Source organism: Paramacrobiotus metropolitanus, unplaced genomic scaffold (genome assembly GCF_019649055.1).
Source record: "Paramacrobiotus metropolitanus isolate TYO unplaced genomic scaffold, Prichtersi_v1.0 Parri_scaffold0000014, whole genome shotgun sequence".
Taxonomy (NCBI): Eukaryota; Metazoa; Tardigrada; class Eutardigrada; order Parachela; family Macrobiotidae; genus Paramacrobiotus; species Paramacrobiotus metropolitanus.
The window spans coordinates 1,065,933-1,086,577 of record NW_026570234.1 but is presented as its reverse complement, the minus strand read 5'-3'; the positions used below and the strand labels follow the sequence as shown (position 1 = coordinate 1,086,577).

Here is a 20,645-nt window from a genome sequence, read left to right as displayed (position 1 = left end):
TGGCCAAGAGAAATGCGCACACTGCGCGACCGGTATTTGCGCGAGCTCCCCTAAGGATGCAGCAATCCGATCGCATACTCGCTACGCCACCGTCCACTGCCGCTCGTCACGCCACCAAAAAAATGGCAAACCGCCTTCTCAGGTGGTTGCCGGTAAAACAACATCAACCGAATTTTCTTGAACTGAAGATCCTTTGATTTCCTACCTAGTTTTTAAAGTTTGTCTTTGTCGGCGGGTATTTTGAAAGATATTTTCTCACTTATTCTTCTTATTTGTAATTCATTTTAGTACTGATTCTGTAAAAACAATATTTTACTTAAATTCATTGGTTTTATTCGCAAGTGTTGTGCTTCTTATTTCCTGTAGAAGTGGTGCATATCCTTCGACGCTGCAGAGATACAGCGATACTAATTTTATAAAGACTTTCGTCACTTTCCTGTGATTACTGATTGGTAATTGGACATGGCTTCCCGAACTTTCCGGGAAGTTTTCAGACATGCTCACAAAGAAACGTTTAATTGGTTTCCTGGTCATATGAAAAAAGGTTAGTGATAACTCGCAGTCGCAAATGAGAACCACGTACTGGAGAAAGGGATCTGCAGGTATGCGCCTGATGCAGCAGAGACTTCGCTCCATCGATGGTATCATTGAACTGCACGACGCTCGCGCTCCGCTGTCCGGCCGTAATGATCTCTTCCGGCAAAATCTGTCCCTGGTACGACCGCATCTGCTGCTTCTAAACAAGAAGGACCTGGCTGATTTAACGAGGCAGGAACAGGTTGTGCGGCGGTTAAAAGAACAGGGAGTCAGCGAAGTGTTTTATACGGACTGCCTTCGCGATCAGGATGAAACCGTCAAACAGGTACGTTTCTTGTTTTCGCGCATGTCAAGATTTTGTTTTTAACAAAATTGCAACTTGATTATTATTCGACAGTATAGATCATGCCGAAAATGGTGGATATGATAAAAACCGGGCAGCGGTATCTAACCCCGAATGTAAGTCAATCCGCATACTGCGACATAATTATACGCTCATATTAAGAAGCTGAATATTATATAGTATGAACTCATATTTTTAGAATTAATCATAGTTTGTAGTTGCAGTGCCACTTCAATCGGTAATAGTCGTCAAAATAACGAAAACTGCAAACGTGGGCACGTTGCTTCTACAGTTAAAATTTAAACTTTGCAAAAGTTTGTAGTTGCTGCTTGCTGGTTATCTGTGGCTTATAGCTGTGGATTGCGGTTCTCACGAAAAATGTTTCCAGATGTCCGCGTACTGAGATCTGTTTGTTGTAGATGAAGGCTTCCAGTTATACCCTAATGATCATCGGTGTTCCTAATGTTGGCAAATCTTCGTTTATCAATGCCGTACGGCGAGTTTTCACGAAAAGAGGTACTTGCTTAATTAATATTGAAGTGTCTTCAGTTTTACACTGGATGATAATTATTAGTGTGCGCGTATCAGCGCATGGTACACTATTTTGCGAATTAGAAAATTAAATCCTTCATTTTGTATTTCATGGTACACACTTTCAGTTATTTAATCAAATCGATTTAATATTTGTTAAAGATTTCTAAATTTGTAGTATTTCTTCCTTTTCCTTAACATACTGTATGCAGTGGTTTGTCACCTCGAAATCTGCAGTACTTTACGCATTTTCACCTTTGGGGCTTTTACATTTCCAGCATTTCGGTTTATTGTTGCAGCAAAAGCAGCACATGTTGGCGCAATGCCCGGAATAACACGCGCCGTACAAAACGTTATAACCGTCTCCGAGAAACCTAGAATTGATGTTATCGATACGCCCGGAATCGCGCATCCGTCAATAAAGAGTCCCGATGATGCTATGAAATTGGCACTTTGCCATATCATGGATGATGTGTTAGTTGGAGAAGAACTTATAGTCGATTATATGTTATTTTGGTTCAATCGGCGAGGTGATTTTAGGTGAGAAAAATACCTACTGTAGATTTTGCTCCGCAATTCTCAGATATCAAACTTTGGAGTTTTTTGGATTTCCGTTTTTCATCATAATTACCGAGTTGTTATTGTTAAGGTATGTTGAACATTTGGGTTTGACGGAACCAGTGGACGATGTGAGAATTTTATTGGTACAATATGCTGTTCAGCACGACTTGTTCTTGTCAGTGAAAAGCGTCGAAGGTAACAGTTTGATTTATGGTTTGAGTTCTTGTTAACTTCGTAATTTTTAGTTATCATCTTTGGTATATCTGTATTTATATTAGCTTTTTGAAATACTCTGTGGCTTGGGGTTGTGGTAATTTCGATTGAACCCTGTTCCGTTGTTGTACCTGCAGTTGCCTGTGTTAGCCATGTTGACGTTCTGTTTTGTACCCATGAATTCCCTTTTTTTAAAAATTCGATATTGATTTTGTTAAAAAATTTGCTTCAGGTTAGCATCCTCGACATCAAACAACGCTCTTTCCTATCTGTGTTGATGTTTGTTGTTTGTAGGGTCCATCGGATATCGCAAGATCCCGAATTTCCTTTTGGCTGCTCAAAGAATACTAAAGATCTTCCGTAGCGGTGAAATGGGTAAAATCATGCTGGATGATGATAAATTAGATCTTTATCGTTCCTGATACTCTATGAAACCACCATGCCCTTTTTTGTGATATATAATGGTTTGTGCCTCTCTTGACATAGGGTTTTGTTTTTACTTGTACATTTCTTATTGTTAAGCCGCTTTACGTTATGGTGAACGCGTGCTTTTAAATGAGTGCTGTAAGGATTGCCAGGAATATGATGAATGCCGGTGTGCTGTCTGAAAAAAAGAAGGATTCGATGACTTATAATTCGTAGTATGTCGGCTCAAATTGAATGATTTACGTAAAGAAGATGATTAAGCGTGCTGCATGTATTTAGAATAATATTTCTGAACAAACTGTCTAATTTCAGTGATAACCGCAAAAAGGGATGGAATCACCCTAATTAGAGATTAGATATCAGTGTTGTACTTACAATCTATGATCATATCAGAAATGTTATGGTGCTGTGATCCGCGATTTGATCAGTGGAAGGTTAATTACCAATTTTCGGCGTCCAGCACTGTACCCTGCGATTGTTATGCCATTGCATTTCGTGGTGTCTCCAGCTGCATACCGCGTGCAGCTACGTTTATATATGTATATATAAAAATCGCTGAGCAGTTCTGGAATGGTTAAACCGTGCGTTACATTTGATGATATCAGGAATCTCGTGCAAGAAATTTACGGCTTAACTGTCACAAGCGCTAAGCAGCTGGATGGCTACGATGACGCAAATTTCTTCATCCAAGTGGGACAGGGATCGGACAACGCGAATATACCAGCCCCTGCGCCCGATGGATACGTCCTGAAGATCAGTCATGGGAAATTTACTTCCCATTCTGAACAGCTAAAAGTTCAAAATGAGTTGATGCACTGCCTTAGCGGACAATTAGGACCTGTCCAGGTTCCGATACCACAAGCCACTAAGGAATCGAAAACACTGGGATATGTTGACTTGCCGATGCGTGATGCCGGTACAACTGGCGGTACTCCTGTTACCTGTAAGCGTCACGGAAAATTATTTGTTTTCGATATTGCATCAAATTCGTGTAAATCCATTCAGGTGTTCTATATAGATAAAAATATTATGTGACGTGTAAATGCATATCGGAATGCAAAGTTGCTGTATATATCTTTGACAAATTCTTTTCGCGGTGAATAGACAAAAAATTTTATTTTGTATTTTTTTGCATCACTGCGTAACCGTCTTTGGACATTTCAGCAAAGCATATTATCCGTTTATATTCCTTCATTCCTGGCTCCATGATGTCGTCTGTCAAGTGCGAACCTAGCGCCGAAACTCTTATGGACATTGGAGTTTTAGCCGCTCGCCTGGTGCAGACGTTTTCGGTAAAATACTTAAATTAATCCAAAACTAAATTAGTTGATATCAGTCAACCAGCGAAATATTTCTTGCAATGCGTAAATTAAAAGTGAAATTTTACTCTCGAATTCTGTATAGGGATGCGACGGAGATGCCAGATTTGCCGGTGTACTGAGCACCGCCTCGTCCATGCTGTGGTCGCTGGAGGGCATCTGTGCCGGGTATTTGGAGCCTCTCCTGCAAGCAGTGGACAATCCTTTGAAGCTGGAAATATTTCGAGATATTATTGGGAAATTTCGACGGCAAATGTCGGAATCGTCACCGTTTTTAGAACGAGGTATGCGTTCTTCAGTAGTCTCTACGGTAGTGCTCTTGTACAAATGAAATTTATTTAATAAGATCAAATGAATCCGGCTTAAAATTTGATGCAGTTTAACTTGCTCCGAGCGATCTCTTTCTGCACAAATCGGACAACTACTAAAGAGCACCGGGTGCGATAAGTCTATTCGCCATTCATGTCCGTTATCATCGTTGTTCCTTATCTGCTGTCCTCGATCAGCACGCGCTTAGTTAATTATTTTTTACATCTGTGCTAAGTCATATTTTTGTAGTCATATGGGGACAAAACAAAACTGCAATAAAATTGGTTATAGTTAAATAATACATTCTGCAGGGATCATTCATGGAGACATTAACGAAGGAAACGTTCTGCTGAACCGTGCAGCAGGTGAGTTTTCCCGCCCAAAGCCGCTCTCTATTGCATAATAAATATGCAGATACGTTGTGAATATGTTCGGATACATATAGATATAGTTTAATTTTTATTGTTCTATTCCCTTTTCGACTACTGTAACGCAGCATTGTGAGGCTGAATCGCTGACCTTTGTGGTGAATTTGTTTTGCATTTTCGATAGCCTTGAATTTTGTTGTCTTCTTAATCAGATGGGGAAGACTGGATGCTGAATGGTCTTATTGATTTTGGTGATTTACACCAAAGCTGTCGGATCTTCGAACTGATTCTGGCCATGATGTACATGATGCTGGAGTGCTTTGACAAGGGCACACTCGATCCGATTGAAGCGGGCGGATATGTTTTGGCGGGATATCTGTCCATGCACGTGATAAGTCCAGCGGAAATCAGAATGTTGAAAATCGGCATCGAAGCCCGCTGTGTACAGTCGCTCGTTATTGGATTGTACACGTACAAGTTTGAGCAACCAGGAAATATGTATGTTCTCACCACGCAAACCAAAGGCTGGGCGGTTCTGGAGAAACTGTACGGTATGTCGGAAAGACATCTTTTTGGGCTCTGGGATAAAATTTTGTTGAAGGCGTTGGGGAGAGAGTTTTTCCACACTTCTTCGGGAACTAACCTGACCATTTCAAATCTTGCTAACTGACACTGTCGTTAGTATGAATTACAAAATTATTTAGTGGCATATTAGAAATTAATTCAAACGAGCTTACCGACGCTGATGCTGGCATTTTTGTTCCTCAGTGTTTTGATTTGATTTTTAGCATTTTTGTGATCTCATGATCAAGCGACGAATATCGTTTATCTGGCAACGAATAAACAAACGAAAAATCAAATTTTGCAATAATATCTACGTATCGTGCTGGCACCACTAAATTATTACTGTAAGTGCGAGTTTAATTGTTGGAAAATCCGCCTCAAAGGTCAGGTAATGGTCACCGGAACAACTGGCCAACAAGCCAAACGCGCGGCCTTCTTCCTGACAATTAAAATTTATAAATATAAATGATTTACTTGTCATTAGTGTACGAGCAGTATCAACTTCCCATGCTAACTTCCCTTCCCTCATATATCTAGAATTCGTAGATCAAACTGCCAAGTCGGGGCAGAATGCGCCCGAGAATCCGATTTTATAATATCCGATACGAGGTGAACTACATCAAAGGTAGTTCATTCTGTATAGCTGGATAGCTGCCGATGTTGTAAATGATTTTTATTATGATTTTAAGTATCAAGTTTATTCGAGCTCTACGAGAAAACCGAGATCTCAGAACTGCCGGTTTTTAAACAAGATTATGGTTCTGGACATAGAAGTACAACAGATACTATACCTCTCGCAGGATTCAAGTGATTCAACACCGGTCGCCGGGTATCCTAGGCAAAAATGGTACGCGTCGCAAAATAACAATTCACGGAAAACAAAATAGGAATTCACTGTTTCACGCACTTTTCTTATGCTTTACATCCTCCCGATGTCAAATGTCAATACAAAACATGACGACGCAAAAGTAATACAAGCTGTAATTAACAATTTGTCTCGATACAGTCATTTAGTTTTTAGAATTTCATCCAACAAAAATACTCCTTGAAGACGATTTTTAGGACAAAATTCTGTCGAAACATTATTTCCGAATTAGTTGTTGACTATCAACAGGTTCGTAAACGTGAACGTTATACCAATATTGTACTTATTATTTATTAGTAAAGTATATTTCGTACGGAACATATGTAAGTTTACAAAGAGTAATACGGCACATTTATGGCTGCAGCCGGTCATCGTTTTAAAGGTCAAGAATCGTTCTATGTGCTGCTGCATGAACAACGAGGCGGTCAGAAAATGTTTACTAATCAAGTTTTCCTACTGCAAAAGCCGGGGATTGCTCTCAGCTTATGCACAGAACTCAAATAAATCCATGGTGAAGGATGAATCTTCGATTTTAAAGAGCTTGTAAGTGCTCTTTGTGTTCTGGAGACATCCATAGGCGATTCTTCCCTACCCTCGATGTCACTCTGCTAATTTCCAGGGCACTGATTACATGCCGGCTGTGTCCGTAAACGTGCACAATACTTTAATCACAAATCAATGACAGTGGCATATTGTATCATTCGCGGGAACTTGACACTGTAACAGATTCTGTGGTAGGACAATTGTGGTGTTAAACAGTTATAATACAAATGTATTAATTTCTCTACCACAAAATCTGTATGACTGTATAGAATAATTTATTCCGTGCAGCTTTAAATTATGACGTATTTTCAAAACAAACTCGGTTGATATTTTTCAGCAGTACTAACCGTAAGTCGCATAACTTCGGACGCAACGCTGCAACCTTCGAGTAAGTATGCTGTACTGCCTAGTGTGTATACTCGTACTTATACTTTATGGTGACGCAGTGTGAGTCTGTGACAGTACCTAACAACAAAATTTTCACGTTAACGTTCTTGCTTGTGTGAATGTTTTTGTTTTTGCGTTTAATTCGGATTTCGCCGAAATCGAGTTGTTCTAAGGTTAATCATACGAAACTTCGCCAAATGCTACCCAAGAGAGTTAAAATTTCCGGAAGGAACGTGCAAAACCGTAATAATTGCTTCCAGTGTGCACTACAAATCGTACCAGGAAGAGAAAAAATCACTTACCAGTTAGCTTAAATTGATTAAGGTACGTACGCTGATGTTTTCCCTGGAATTGCTGGAGTACACTGGATGGATGGCTGATAAGGCCGCACATCCATTTGCTAATAAAACTGTGGGTTTTGGGTCATACTGGTGAACGTAAAGTACGAGCATAAAGCACTCACGCCGACCAGTCGCTTTGCAATTTGCGATTAAGAACAAATACCCTAAAGGATTCAGTACATAGTGTTCTCATGCTTTAATAGCGTTTTTACGTCAAGCAGTATAATCAAGAGTTGATCTTCTGCATTGTAGCTTTCTGCAAACAGGACTTTGCAAATATTAAACATTTCAAATAAATGTGTCAACATGTGCAGCACCTCCCAAATGGTTCAAACCCGGTCGACAGATTCAGCTTCCCAGATCTAGATCGAAGCCGCAACTCATTGCAGATTACTGCAGTTTTTGGCATAACACTATCATCAGGTGCTTCTATTGTACATAAATGCACATATGGATACACACAGTACACTGCAATAATTTCCATTGCAATTTTATGATATCAACTTAAAATTTTATAATTTTAATGCCTATTTTTTGCGTTATTTTAATATGTACTTGCCTATACTTGAGAAAAAAGTATACTCGTAGATATGATGCATACAGATTGCACCTACATCGATATCTTTTGCTTTTTGATTTTCATATTTACTTACTTACTACCAGTAGCATCGCTACAAGAACTTACGGTTAGAAGCTGGCGCGTCAGTTATCTACGATGTTGTGACCCTAGTACTACAGTAGCGCAGGCGAAAGTGCCGATAATAATAACAATAATGACCATGACACTTTCGACCCGCGGAACATCCCGCTAGTACACTGAACACACAATAAATCACTCATTATAAGGCATCAACGGCATCTGATTTGAACTTCCGGTGGATGTCTGCCGTTCCTCACAGGAATGACGTAGCAGTTACTGATAATTTCAGCTCCGGATCCCTTGTTGCCGTTATGTTGCATTACTTAGACGCACTGCTTCTTCGCGATAACCATTCCCTTGACTCTAAAGGATGCATACTCTACTCCGTATCGCAAAAACGGTGTCAGCTATTTGGGAGCAGTCGCACGTGAACAAGAGTAGTCTAAGCCCTTCCGTCTATTAAAAAAGCGCTGCATTTCTACTGTGTCCCACAGGTTTCCTTGATACGTACAATGTTAGCGTTACACTCGCATTCACCGGCAGGCGCTTATCCTGGGATGCATTTTAAATCCTTTAGCATTTATATCAGTTTTCTAAGGTTTCAGAAAATTGTTTAGACGTTGTCGCAGCCTTTTTTCTGTACCAATGGGCTAACATTACGATCAACAGTACTGGCACGTAGTAAACGCACTATGAGTAGAGTCAGTAGACCTAGACTGTACATCAAGTTGCCATTTGTACTACATGCCGCTTACGCTGTCTATTGATTGCTTATTCTTGTGCAGTGCGGTTAGTGCTACTTGGCACTTTTGCATTGACTTAAGACTTAAGTCAATGCATTTCTTAAGACTTATTAAGTATTGTTAAAAGATTTTATTAATCGTTCAATACCGCTAGTTACGCTTGTACAGAAAAGCTTTTTGTTTTCGTCGGTCTGTTTAATACTTAAAATGGCAACTCAGTTTATATTAAACTGTTTATTTTTGTCCCACCATATCTTTGCACTGTATACTTAGTAGTTATAGGGCCCTTATAGGTGAATATTTTTTGTTTAGACAACTAAACTTTTGTGTGCATTTGACCAGGAGAGCACAAAAGCCGAGAAGTACAAATTTTGCCGCATCGGTCTGCAGAAAACGATTTAATCCGGTGTAGTTGTTTGTATTGGGGCGTTCTAGCTAATGACAGTGTTTATGGCTTTATGCCTGTCATTTGACTATAATTTTGTCTTCCAGTTTGATTTTGCTACTACTTCCGCATCAAGTGTATCGTTGTCGAGTGTCCAGTAGAGCTCACTCGGCAGTTTTCCTTGGCGTGCTTCCCGGTCCCCGCATCAAGTTATGCAGGTTGTTGATAACCGGATCCCGACTATCCAGAATCGCCTTTAATTAGATCGTTTCAACACATTATATGTATTTGAAAAGTCGGACCCACTAAGCGGCCCCTTAGTCGGCAAATGCCGCCTGATGAAAATTGAGGATTTCTGCGCTTGGAACTGCATGATGGATCCAGAAACGAAGGCTATGCCGCATGGGGCGGCCAACTACACGGATCCTGACCGGTGAGAAATAAAATTTACTGGATCTGCCCCAAAAAATTGAGCCTGGCTTATGTTTTTACTTTTTCTTAGATTTGGTCAGGTTTTTCTTAGATTTGGTCAGGTAGCAAGTAAAAGGCATCTGATAACGGTATAATAATTTTAAATACTTTTCATCAATCGATTCCATAGTTTTATTATGCCCTACTGAAAATGTATATAATTATAATTAGAAAATATGCTATTACGAAAGTAGTTTTATATGTAAGTACATTTGCGTAGTCAATAAAAAATCGATATCGAATAGCCTGGTTGATCATAATGCGCAGGCAATATTTACGCTCTTGTATTGTTGTTGGCAGCGGTAACCATGATTCCTGCGGACAAACTAGAATATGGTGGATTTTTTTGTTCTCCTCCCTGCTGTGTCCGGTTGTGTTGGCCATCGTTGTTGGTTTGATTAAACTGATCTGGATATTTCAAAGGATTAGAATACGCAATCAGCAGCGCTACTACTTGACCACACAACGCAATGAGCATGCTTCGACAACAAATAACTGGCAATCATGGACTGCTCAATATGGGCATTTCTGTGCTCGGATCATTTCTGCCCAATCCTACCCCGGAAAAGTTTTGGTAACTTACTATCTATACGGAAAACACAAAGTTGAAACGGGTAACATCGGTTCAGCCCGCTTATTCCCGTACGTCAGTGATAAAAATATTTTTTATTTGCAAAATATAAATGCTGATTTGCAAACATTCAAAAGAACCAGTTTTTCAAATATAGCGGTTGATTTTTGCAAAATACCTTATGCGCTGGTAAATTAGTAATGTTATTTTTCCTAGCAGCTAGAATCGTCATCATGTGGGAGGATGCGCTTTGGGGTTGGAGATTGAAATAAATTTTGTTCAAATTTATTTACTTTTTCTAAAATATTATATTTATAGTGTCAGTATCACCGGCTCATAATTTATAATATTACTCAACTAGATAAAACACTGAATTTACAGTAACGCAACATTACAGCGCGCCGCGTTCACGCGCACTGCTAAGAAACCGGCCGTTTCGGGCGGTGCTTTAATAGGAAATCGGATAGATAGAAGTCAGCGTGAATGGGGCCTAATTTACGTATCATGAAGACAAAATTATACTTATACGGTAATTATTATTTTCATTTTTTGTATGTTTTAGATGGTTTTGGAGTTTGTGGTTGGGATGATTTCCCTCTGCATTTATCTTTACAACGTTTCTTGGTAAGCGTTGAATGGCCGAATACCTTCAACCGTGTTCATGCAGAGTAATCCATTAACCTAAAGGTCAATACCTCATAATTGCGCACTCATTCGCCGAAGATTTATAGAATTTAAGAGGCACGGAATCTATCATCTTAAGACTAGATGCAGTGTTTGACTCAGATGTGTTAAAAATCACTCATTTTGCAGGAAAATCAATAACGTTGAAAATTGCTCTCGCGGACCTTTCAGTGTTGATTGGTATATTGATTTCACATGCAATATTATTCTAATGGTTACCTTTGGGTTGCGGGTAAGCAGTGCAGTAAGGGCGACATTTTCATCAAAATGAGAAAAGTGGAAATCGAATACCTGAATTGTTTACATTGGGAAAATGATCCCGCCGGCTTCATCCGGTTTTACCATAGCATCTTAATCATTAGAGTATACTTGACCCTTAAATACAAAGGTTATCAACACAAAGGTGTTTACTGAACTTAATCCGTAATTACGTATAAAATGAAACAATTAAACGAATTTATTTAAAATTTTATAAAATGTTTTAAATAAAATTTATCTGTATTATTTTTTGTGTGCTTAGCTCTGCGGAAGCGCCAGGCCATTTGTGTATCTTTTGGATCTCAACGCAATTGCCAATTACTGTACAGTTCCTCCGGCATTTTTATCACTGATTACGCACCGGCACTGGATAGGTACGGGCAAAAATGATTATTCATCTACGAAGCAGCGATTCAGAATTTTATTCACTAAATTACCTGTTTATGAACATGATTTAAGTTGTAAAACTGTTTAGGATTTCGATGCGCGCGTGCATACCACATTATGTCCGTGTCCGAAATCCTGCAGACATTTGGATTATTGACAACCCGTCCCATGATCCGACTCGCCCAGAGCCTGTGCCTGATAACAACAATTTTACTAGCATGCAGTGGCGTATTCCATTTGGTACGATCTTACTGTATTTTACTAGGCTATACAACTGCACAGCTGTGCTAACATGTGCACAGTTTTTTCATCTTTCCGCTAATTTTTGTTTGCTGCAGTTGGAAAACAGTGGAGACTTTTGGCTTAACCAGCCACGCATCCACAACTTGTCCTACTTTGAATCCGTATACTTTTCCTTTGTCACTCTATCGACAGTGGGATACGGTGATATTAATCCCGAGACAACATTAGGACGATTGTTTTGTTGTGTATTTGTTATGACTTCATTGGTAAGGTGGATTTGTTAATTCAGGTTTCGTAAATATTTTTTGGTAAAATATGAAATATTTTGCTAAAGTATTTTTTGCCTTTTCTGACATAGTAACTCCTTGCCATAATTGCGATAATATATCATCCAACTTCCGTGGTACAAAGTATATATATTGCGTTATAGGCCCTGTTTGCTTCGACAATACCGGAAGTCTATCTGCTTTATTGCAATCGTAAGCGTTTTGGAGGAAATTACCGACCAGAGAACGGAATTGGACATGTCGTAGTTACCGGGCGCATCGACGCATCATTCATGTCCCGTTTTTTGAGTGATTTTTGTCGTGAGGATCGAAGAAGGGATGATGTTCGCGTGGTTTTCGTTGGACAGTAAGAAATAATAGTGATCATGACGTATTTTTACACTGTGATGTGATGAGTTTTAATTCAGCGTTATACAAAAGATGTATGTAACAATCAAGCGGAGTACTGTGACAAGTGACATATTTATCGATAATCCATATATTGTACGGATAGTTATGTGCATGTGTATAATGTATGGGAGTGTGTTTTGTAATTTAACTTGTTGTGTCTAGACAAATGTTCCATTACAGAACCCGTTAAATTTTTATGTGCACCGTCTGATCAATGTTTGCAGTGTACCGGATGTCGAAATGGAGTCGGTGCTGAAACATTACGGATCAACCGTAGTTTATTTGGAAGGATCGCTCATGCAGATCCAAGATCTCCGCCGAGCGCAACTGCACCATGCAATGGCCTGTTTCGTCATCACCGACAAAAGTTCACCGTCTCCCGTAAAAGAAGACCTGGCCACGGTTATGCTGGTGACCTCGATAAAGAATTTCCACCCGCATACGAGATGCATAGTCCAGCTGTTGCAGAACCAGGCCAAGGTGAGCGAATACATTTTCAGTTCTTTACAACAGAATACCGACACAGCAGAGAATTAGAGTAACGTTACTATAAATCTCTATGCGGACACAGTCAGATTCAGTATTAAGTATATGCACTCGCCAAATTATTTGTAACCGGATTACAGCTAATTGTAAACAAAGGAAACATTCGTGCTAATTGCCTTCAACAGGGAAGGTTAAGGTTAGCTGGCCATGGATTTCCCAGAGTTGCACACATATCGAAGTATCAAGACAATGCAATGTCATCTGTTCGAACATGATACAACCATATAGTTAATTGTAAACAAATCTAATAAGTGCTATCGTAAAATATTAGATCACAAGGCATATAATAATTCTTATGACCTTTGGGATTATAAGCAATACCTAATAAAATTATTTCACGCTTTTTAGCCTTTACTCCTGAATATTCCTGGGTTTGCCTTGAAGAGAGGTGACACGATCGTGTGCTTTCAAGAAATCGAGTACGGATTAATTGCTCAATCGTGTATTGCTCCTGGGGCGTCGACCTTATTGGCTAATCTTATACAATCCCCATCGCGCAACATCATCCTGGCACCGCGACGCGAAATCATTCAGGACTTTGTCTACGGCAGCCAATTGGAGCTATTTGTCAGTCCCTTTGGCGCGTATTTCCTGGGCATGAAATACACGGAAGCAGCGGAGTAAATTATTAGTCCTCTCACAATCAGTTTTTCCCACAATGATTACTATAATCGTATTTATTAAAGTGGCTCAAAAATGCTTTCAGGCAGTGCTTTACCAAACTGCACCTGCTGCTCATTGGACTTTTCCGACCGGAAAGAGATAATCGCAAGCAAGGCTTGCTACTCTGTCCGGTTATGTTAGTGATTACGGAGGATCGGGTGGGGATTTTTGTTGCAAAAAGTTCCAGTGATGTGAGCCGGTAATTTTTTTATACATTCTTTTACGCATTATAACGCTACCTATGTACCTGCTTATACAGCAGTCAGTAAAACAGCAAACATAATATGTACTACCGTTTATTTCAAATGTCTCAAACCTCTAACAAAATACTTGCTTAAAGTACTAAAAACAAAATTATTAACGAAAACGCTCATAAATATCTCAGTATGTATACCATTAAATTTGCTTAATACTTAAAACAGAGTGCGTCACTACTGCTCGGTATGCCACCGCCATGAAACGGATCCTCAAAAAATTACTCACTGCAAATGTTCAAAAGGTACTTATGTCGAGCAGTTTCATAATACTGTACTAACGCACGGGTTGCGTGAAAACAGATCTAGAACAATATTGATAAACATGCACTTCCGGCATTGAAATTAGATGACATGTTGCATTCTGTTTCCGTATAGCTGACAGTCGGCCGGTATATCCAGCAATCCGAAATCCGTTTGAGCGTTTGTTGAAAATTACCGGCGTCGACTTGAATGTTGTCCATCATCACGAATTAGCCAGACCACCACGAGGATTTGAAGCCAAAATACTGGGACATCTTCGTCACGGAGCTTCGGTTTTACAAAGGTTACACTTTGATGCTACGCTGCCCATAATATTTGCGTAGCCTAAATAACTAATTACAAAACAGACGGGAAGAAAATGGGATTCTGGAGGATCCAGCCATCAAGCGAAACCAGCGGCAATTCGATATTTCCAAAGCCTTTCACTGGTGCCCCACCCAAACTTTCCGATCCGTCTTCCTGGTAAGCAAAAACCCTGCGCTACCAATGCAAGAGCAGCCCAAATACATGGCCTATTACTCCTAATTGTCTATACTTACTTAAATTTTTCGTTAACTGGCCTGAATAAAATATTTAGGCTATTTTGGGTGTGTCGCAATTAAGAATCGATTTAATTGTAGACGAGATCCGATGCGGTTGAAGCCGGTTTCCACGACCACATTCTCGTCCTCGTAATGTGCAGTGCCTACGATTCGCCCATCGGATTGCGAGATTTAGTCATGCCGCTACGTTCCAGCAAGATACCGTATACAGACTTAAAGGAGATTGTTTTCCTGGGTGATCCGGTGTTTCTGGAGAAGGAATGGCGAATGCTGCACAATTTCCCCAGAATCCGTATTGTTCCCGGTGATGCGCTGGGCCGCGCAGATCTGCGAGCGGCCAATGTTCACAGTTGTTCATCGTGTGTAATATTATCCGCCGGGATGGGCACATCAGCCGATAAAACCCTCGATGACCGAGCGGCCATCCTCGCCACGCTGAATATTAAGGCCATGGTCTTCGAAAATGATGAACCCTTGATCGACCGCTCACGGAGAATAAGCGGACATCAAATTCCCGTTATCACAGAAATCCGTAAGCAATGCTTTTTCCTTGTAGATCATTGTATATGCGCACACAATTGGAAAAGAATAAAGTACTGTACTCATCTAGTGTTTTCAGTAGCACATGTTGGTAACATCGAAGCCACACAGCAGTATTTTTTTGTGCAGAGCATGATTCAAACATTCGGCTGTTGGATCAATATGCATGGACGGAACACGACGAAGATTGTGACGATGTCTTTTTAAGCGAACCTTATATGTGTGGCTCGGCGGTGACCTTGAGTTCGCTGGATTCAATGCTTGTTGCGGTAAATTCCGTTCGAAAACGAATTTCATTATTCTAATAAAAACAACCAAAGGTCACATAACTCTACAATGTAACAATAGAACAAAATAGCAATAGCGCGTAATAACATTGTAACATTAAACAAAAGCAAAAACAGTAACAAGTTTACGAAATAAAAATAACGTCAATTTTGCAGACGTATTACAATCCGCTGGCGGTACCGCTAATCCGCTACTTGCTATGGGGCTTCCAGAGTCCTTTTTTTGAAAGCGTCTTGTCAGAGGGATTGGGTTTGATTCCTGGCGATAACTCGTCCGATAATCCCGCCAATCAGTCTGGAAATAGCGTGGGTATTCGACTTGTTGCTCTGGATGATGAAATATTTGCGGGAAACCAAATGCATGTAGGTTTTATAACGGATGCCGAATATCTCAATAAAACTAGCCTTCCCATATATTCAATTATTACTTATAAGGTTATTAAAATACCTTGCTAATATTTTCACATGTTTTGTTGCAGTTTTCGACATACGGAGCCTTGTTCGTCTGCGCCGTCCGAATTGGAGTTATTTGCCTAGGCTTGGCAAGATTGATGTATCCGAATGACACAGATTCCCAGAAAACAAGTAAACGATGCGTGCTGACCAATCCCCCCAAAGAGTATCCGCTGCGACCGGATGACTTGGTTTATTTGTTGAGCCAGTAATGTGATGCAGTTAAATTTTGTGGGTTTGTATTCGAATGACAGTTCCTGATGTTTGTGCCACTAAACCGATGATCTCAGAATTTTTACTGAAAAGCGACGTTATTTTATGTGCACACACAGAATTTTATTTTGTTTAAAAAATTTAGTAGCAAATGACAATGCGATCTGGGGTTTTTAAAGCAGTCAGGTTGAGCTTTTATCGTCATTTGCTCGGCTTGGTCCGCTAGAAAACAATTCATCCCCGAGCCGACAAAATGAGCTCCATGAAAGTTCAAAATCATAACTGCCATACGGCATCCAGTAGGACAAATGTAATTCCTATACATTTAATCAACACCCTCATTACATTTAGCTGTAATCAATATCGCATTTAGAAATCAACAAATTCAAATACTGCCTCGGTAAAGAATGCGCATTAATTGCATTAAGATCTGCAAAACACACAAACAAAAACAAACTCACTGGCCACCGACTGCTGCCTACACCGACTGAATGCGGGGTATGTCATCAGAAAGAATCAACGGTTGAGCAGGGTTATTATCACCTCCTGATCTTGGCGCAAAAAAATTCCTTAACTGCTCCAGATAATGGTCGTCCGATGTGTGAGGATTATCAACAGCATCAGCAGCATCGCTACTAAAGGTTACAATATCTCGGTGGTCATCCTCGCCGGCAATGGGCAGTTCATTATACATCCATGGATGTGTGTTCTCGCCCGGCTGAAAATGGGAATTTGTGGTCATTTCCAGATTCATCGACAGACCTCCCGAACGAGCATCAGCGGGAAATCGTGAGTGGGCCATTTGGTTGGAACGCCGTCGCGGCGGATATTCGTAGGCCGTCGGCATCTCAATGGTCGGAGTGGAGTAAACTGATTGGTTATTCGCTTGTGGGGGTGGTTGAGGGGGCTTAATGCCGTACGCCACACGACAACATTGCAGCCAGTCGATGTCGGAATCTGGCGTCTTCCACGGATTCACTTTACGACTCAAGCCGGTCATGACGTAACCCGTGGCACAGAAGACAAGAAAATGCCGCGACGACGCATCATAAAATTCCTGTCAATAAACTTCCACTTTAATAAGTAATCTTTTAATTTGTTGCAAAATCAGTAAGAAAAAAAATTAGAAGTACCCCGTATTGGTCGTGCGTCGGCTGATAATAGCAGGCGGTGTAGTCGATATAATAACCTTTCGGTGTCTTGCAGCACTTATATGGATTCAGAAGATCCCCATTATCACCAGATCCCGGAGGTCCAGGTGCACGAGAGATAACACACTCAAATTCGTCGCAATAAAAGCCTATCCAGTAAAAAAATATAATTGTACTTGCCTTAAAATTGGCTCATCGTTATGATATTACGTTTTGAGGGGCGCCTGAAAAATCCTTTCGCATTCTAAACATTAAATACTGACTGTATTGTACACTGTTTTAAGACGTACCGGTTATAAAGGTGTTAACGGTCAACTCATGCTGAAGAGCAGTGTAACAAAAAAACTGGATAGTAAAATTCCGCACATGACACCTGCAAAGGGCTAAAAATATAGTATTTTTGCGATAAAAGACTGCGCGATCCAGAGATTGTCGCAGTATATTTAATGATTTACCCTGGATAATATGGATAGATGCCTTTGGACGGCGGTTTGTAAGGGAACATGAATTTGCACCAAATATACCACAAATGCTACAGATCACAAAATCCACACGTATACCAATTTGTTTCAATAAGAAGAAAAATTGCAGCAAATAAAACGCGCTCACCGAAAAATCATCACCATCACCCCTACAATTGTCAAATAAAGGTGTATTACTTGAAAGTTTTAGGTCCGTGACATGAGCAAGGTTGACAGGAACTGCTTACTTACATCACAGCTGTTCATTTCAAGCACCGGAAAAGGAAATTGTGTCAATGATATTACACCATTATGTATTGTATATTGCTACTGTATCAGGTGGCTCAAGCCTTTAATGTACAATATAGTGGCAAGTCAGATGACAACACAGTAAAATTTAAGCATAGTAGGACCGGCGTACCATTTTCATATATACAATATTTCGACCGTATTAAAGAAAAATGAAAGAAAATATTAATACAAATTTCACGTACCTATTACTGCATCACCGTCAAAGCATTCCAGAGTCCACTTCCGGTTCGGATGATTGTAGTTATTCCCACCATGACCCTCCCAGCTCTCTATGATCGTGTCACCCTGTAATGCAGTCGCTACACAGATTTTCAACGTTTACGTAAATATTTCAGCAATCGACATGACAATATCATTGCATAAGGTACTTTTATCGGATCACAATAATTATTATTTTTGTGGACCAAAGAGTTAAATTTAACTTTAAAGTAAAATGAATGAATCCGTGCATACCGTTCCATAAAGGACGTACATCCTGTAGTGGCCGGCTATACTTGCGCTGGCCGAATGAAAGCGATAAGCACATCCACAAACAAAAAGCAGACTGCATAAAGACGTCCAGGGTCGCATCTTCCGCATCGCATACAACTTCCGCACTTCCCGAAGGTCAAATACAAGTATCACATAATATTCATTTACACATCGAGTACGAACGACGGCTGACTGTCTGCAGGCCTTTGCTATGTAAGCTGACCACGGCACATTCACGAACGCGGAAGTTATTAATTAAATAATTAATACTTCAAATTCTTCAATGCAGTGCTCGTATTAAAAGATACCGAATAAAAAATATAGAGTGCTGAAACTATTTGCATCTGGTGGAACTATACCGGATCCGGAATGAGCGTAGGAGTCAGCTAACCAATAACTGTGAGATTCATTGCAAGACAATTCGTAATATTAATATTACATCGTAATATTTAACTTCCACAGTATGCCATGAAACGGCGCGTACGTCGTGCAGTCCAATTATTTGTATCGAATTGACCTACCACGATCTGTTTCATTCATGACCACAAATACAGTTGCTGAAGGAAAACCAGATGAGCATTGTCTACAGAGCTCGTTCTTTACTCTTGTTGGAGCGGCACACCTAGCTACAAGGGCGAACACAAAAACGGCATCGTCATATGTGTTTACCGAAAGAAAACGGAATTTTTTAAGGTCAACCGTCAGCGGGTGCTAGATATCGTCAGTAGTTTCTGCCCTCTGGCCAGACGCTGGCTGCGTTTGATTTAATACTAACGAACGCGAATTCCGACTTTTTTTTATCGTGAATATTTAGTGAACGTGCATTCATAAAACTTCTAGAACTGGGTTTCGAGACACGCGTCGTACGGTATGGTAAAATAGGGTATTTACCTTGATTAATTATTTCTCGACTGTTTCAGTAAACAGGTACAGAGTATTTACTTATGTGTTTAATTAAGCCGAAGCTCATCATTATGTATGAGCATTTTATTTAGCTGGGGAGTGTTCGGTTCGCTTAAGGGTAGCTGTTTTCTTACAAGAATGATTTTTATCAGCATCGTTTCGGCTGTTTCCGTTACGATTAGCATGACGATTTGGCAATACATAAATCGCTAAATCTTAAAGGTAGAACTTGTTTATTAGCTTTTCGTTTCCCAGCAGTTAATTGGTGAACTTCTGCAGCGACGCACTTAATTAAATAGCTTTCGACAGATAACCGCTCCGTGTACCGTACGAGTGTCTTACCACTGTATTGTATATCGTATATACAGAGCTGAAAAAGTTTTTATACGCGTTTTTTCTTTTAATAAATTTTGGCTAACAAGATGCACGCTTTGTCTTTGCAAACCATTTTGGACAAAAATTAAGTATTATATCACCCTAAAAGAATAAAAGCGTTATAAAGAATTTAGAGACATGTACTGTGCCAGACCTGAAGTTGACAATGAACGCACATATGCATAGCACAAATTTTTGAATCTATGAAATTCGCTTATATTTCCTCACACTGACCGCGCCTTTGCACTTCAGCGTAGTGACCATTTCGTCTTTCATGAATTCCCGTTCAATGATGGAATCAGTGTTGGTCTTCGCATCTTTTTGTGTTTGTATCAATTTGTTGCCCTCTAATTTCATGGTGGTCTGCAGTGCTCTGCCGTCCATCGTTTGCTCTGTGAATTCCTGATTGAGTTTGAATTTCAGTTCGTGACTTTTCACCGCGGTCACGGTTTTCATGGTGTACTCGTCACCCCCGGTTTTAATGATTTCCACGGTGGCAGATTCCACAGTCGTCGCCAGTTTTCTGTAAACAAAACTCACATTGGCTGCTTTCAAATAGTCGTCGAAGTTTTGGCTGGATGTCAGTTGAAATTTGCCGGTTATATCGGTAGCAGCCATGTTCTAATCGGGAGCGAAAAGTTGAAAGTTTTACAACAACTTTGTTTTGGACGGTTCAGTTTCTCAAGATTCTACAAGCTCTGTTTTTTATACAAATTTATTACGTTCACCGTATAGCACATTTATTTTGCTTGTCTTCTCTTTTTTGTTTCCGTAACCCATCTTAAATTACTTATTGTGCCGTTGCTAAGAAGATCATAATGGTATCGCCTCAAAGAGACATCTA

The 20,645-nt window shown here is 40.0% G+C and overlaps 5 protein-coding genes across 6 annotated transcripts; 3 read left to right on the top strand and 2 right to left on the bottom strand.

Moving 5' to 3' along the window:
- The first annotated feature begins 226 nt into the window (after positions 1–226).
- Positions 227–2,813, top strand: LOC129584499 (mitochondrial GTPase 1-like). 2 transcript variants are annotated; one of them, XM_055476676.1, is made up of 7 exons: positions 227–544; positions 603–862; positions 940–996; positions 1,300–1,396; positions 1,711–1,951; positions 2,061–2,167; positions 2,480–2,813. In XM_055476676.1, exons 1-7 carry the CDS (start codon positions 463–465, stop codon positions 2,605–2,607), a joined length of 972 nt encoding a protein of 323 aa, XP_055332651.1. In that variant the 5' UTR covers positions 227–462; the 3' UTR covers positions 2,608–2,813. The 2 variants fall into 2 exon arrangements, with proteins under 2 accessions (XP_055332651.1, XP_055332653.1); XM_055476678.1 differs by lacking the exon at positions 2,061–2,167.
- A 144-nt stretch (positions 2,814–2,957) lies between these two features.
- LOC129584498 (hydroxylysine kinase-like) lies at positions 2,958–5,461 on the top strand. The gene is made up of 5 exons (XM_055476675.1): positions 2,958–3,554; positions 3,776–3,903; positions 4,016–4,214; positions 4,551–4,604; positions 4,820–5,461. Exons 1-5 carry the CDS (start codon positions 3,182–3,184, stop codon positions 5,275–5,277), a joined length of 1,212 nt encoding a protein of 403 aa, XP_055332650.1. The 5' UTR covers positions 2,958–3,181; the 3' UTR covers positions 5,278–5,461.
- A 3,059-nt stretch (positions 5,462–8,520) lies between these two features.
- LOC129584700 (calcium-activated potassium channel slowpoke-like) lies at positions 8,521–16,220 on the top strand. Its single transcript, XM_055476993.1, has 18 exons — positions 8,521–9,508; positions 9,847–10,120; positions 10,680–10,741; positions 10,931–11,033; positions 11,322–11,433; positions 11,535–11,686; positions 11,785–11,955; positions 12,120–12,322; positions 12,591–12,846; positions 13,261–13,532; positions 13,619–13,774; positions 13,998–14,074; positions 14,208–14,376; positions 14,441–14,555; positions 14,714–15,167; positions 15,305–15,444; positions 15,619–15,825; positions 15,942–16,220. The coding sequence occupies exons 1-18, from the start codon at positions 9,414–9,416 to the stop codon at positions 16,125–16,127; spliced, it is 3,204 nt and encodes a 1,067-aa protein (XP_055332968.1). The 5' UTR covers positions 8,521–9,413; the 3' UTR covers positions 16,128–16,220.
- A 90-nt stretch (positions 16,221–16,310) lies between these two features.
- Positions 16,311–18,162, bottom strand: LOC129584774 (uncharacterized). Its single transcript, XM_055477087.1, has 6 exons — positions 17,993–18,162; positions 17,889–17,910; positions 17,735–17,811; positions 17,570–17,652; positions 17,262–17,428; positions 16,311–17,185 (listed from the first exon to the last, which is right to left on the bottom strand). Coding segments are annotated over exons 1-6 (930 nt in total). The 5' UTR covers positions 17,995–18,162; the 3' UTR covers positions 16,311–16,606.
- A 1,635-nt stretch (positions 18,163–19,797) lies between these two features.
- On the bottom strand, positions 19,798–20,567 carry LOC129584709 (sodium/calcium exchanger regulatory protein 1-like). Its single transcript, XM_055477006.1, has one exon. The coding sequence runs from the start codon at positions 20,417–20,419 to the stop codon at positions 20,003–20,005; it is 417 nt and encodes a 138-aa protein (XP_055332981.1). The 5' UTR covers positions 20,420–20,567; the 3' UTR covers positions 19,798–20,002.
- Positions 20,568–20,645: the final 78 nt, after the last annotated feature.

Excerpts from the sequence above, each read along its gene's own strand:
- LOC129584499 (XM_055476676.1), top strand. The coding sequence starts at position 463 with ATGGCTTCCCGAACTTTCCGGGAAGTTTTCAGACATGCTCACAAAGAA. Across the intron at positions 863-939 it reads AGGATGAAACCGTCAAACAG|ATCATGCCGAAAATGGTGGA; the intron begins GTACGTTTCTTG and ends TCGACAGTATAG. Across the intron at positions 1,952-2,060 it reads AATCGGCGAGGTGATTTTAG|GTATGTTGAACATTTGGGTT; the intron begins GTGAGAAAAATA and ends GTTATTGTTAAG.
- LOC129584498 (XM_055476675.1), top strand. The coding sequence starts at position 3,182 with ATGGTTAAACCGTGCGTTACATTTGATGATATCAGGAATCTCGTGCAA. Across the intron at positions 3,555-3,775 it reads TGGCGGTACTCCTGTTACCT|CAAAGCATATTATCCGTTTA; the intron begins GTAAGCGTCACG and ends TGGACATTTCAG. Across the intron at positions 3,904-4,015 it reads GCCTGGTGCAGACGTTTTCG|GGATGCGACGGAGATGCCAG; the intron begins GTAAAATACTTA and ends AATTCTGTATAG.
- LOC129584700 (XM_055476993.1), top strand. The coding sequence starts at position 9,414 with ATGAAAATTGAGGATTTCTGCGCTTGGAACTGCATGATGGATCCAGAA. Across the intron at positions 12,847-13,260 it reads TGTTGCAGAACCAGGCCAAG|CCTTTACTCCTGAATATTCC; the intron begins GTGAGCGAATAC and ends CACGCTTTTTAG. Across the intron at positions 15,168-15,304 it reads TCCCGTTATCACAGAAATCC|AGCATGATTCAAACATTCGG; the intron begins GTAAGCAATGCT and ends TTTTTTGTGCAG.
- LOC129584774 (XM_055477087.1), bottom strand. Across the intron at positions 17,429-17,569 it reads CGTTAACACCTTTATAACCG|GCTTTTATTGCGACGAATTT; the intron begins GTACGTCTTAAA and ends TTTACTGGATAG. Across the intron at positions 17,186-17,261 it reads CGACGCACGACCAATACGGG|GAATTTTATGATGCGTCGTC; the intron begins GTACTTCTAATT and ends GTTTATTGACAG.
- LOC129584709 (XM_055477006.1), bottom strand. The coding sequence starts at position 20,419 with ATGGCTGCTACCGATATAACCGGCAAATTTCAACTGACATCCAGCCAA.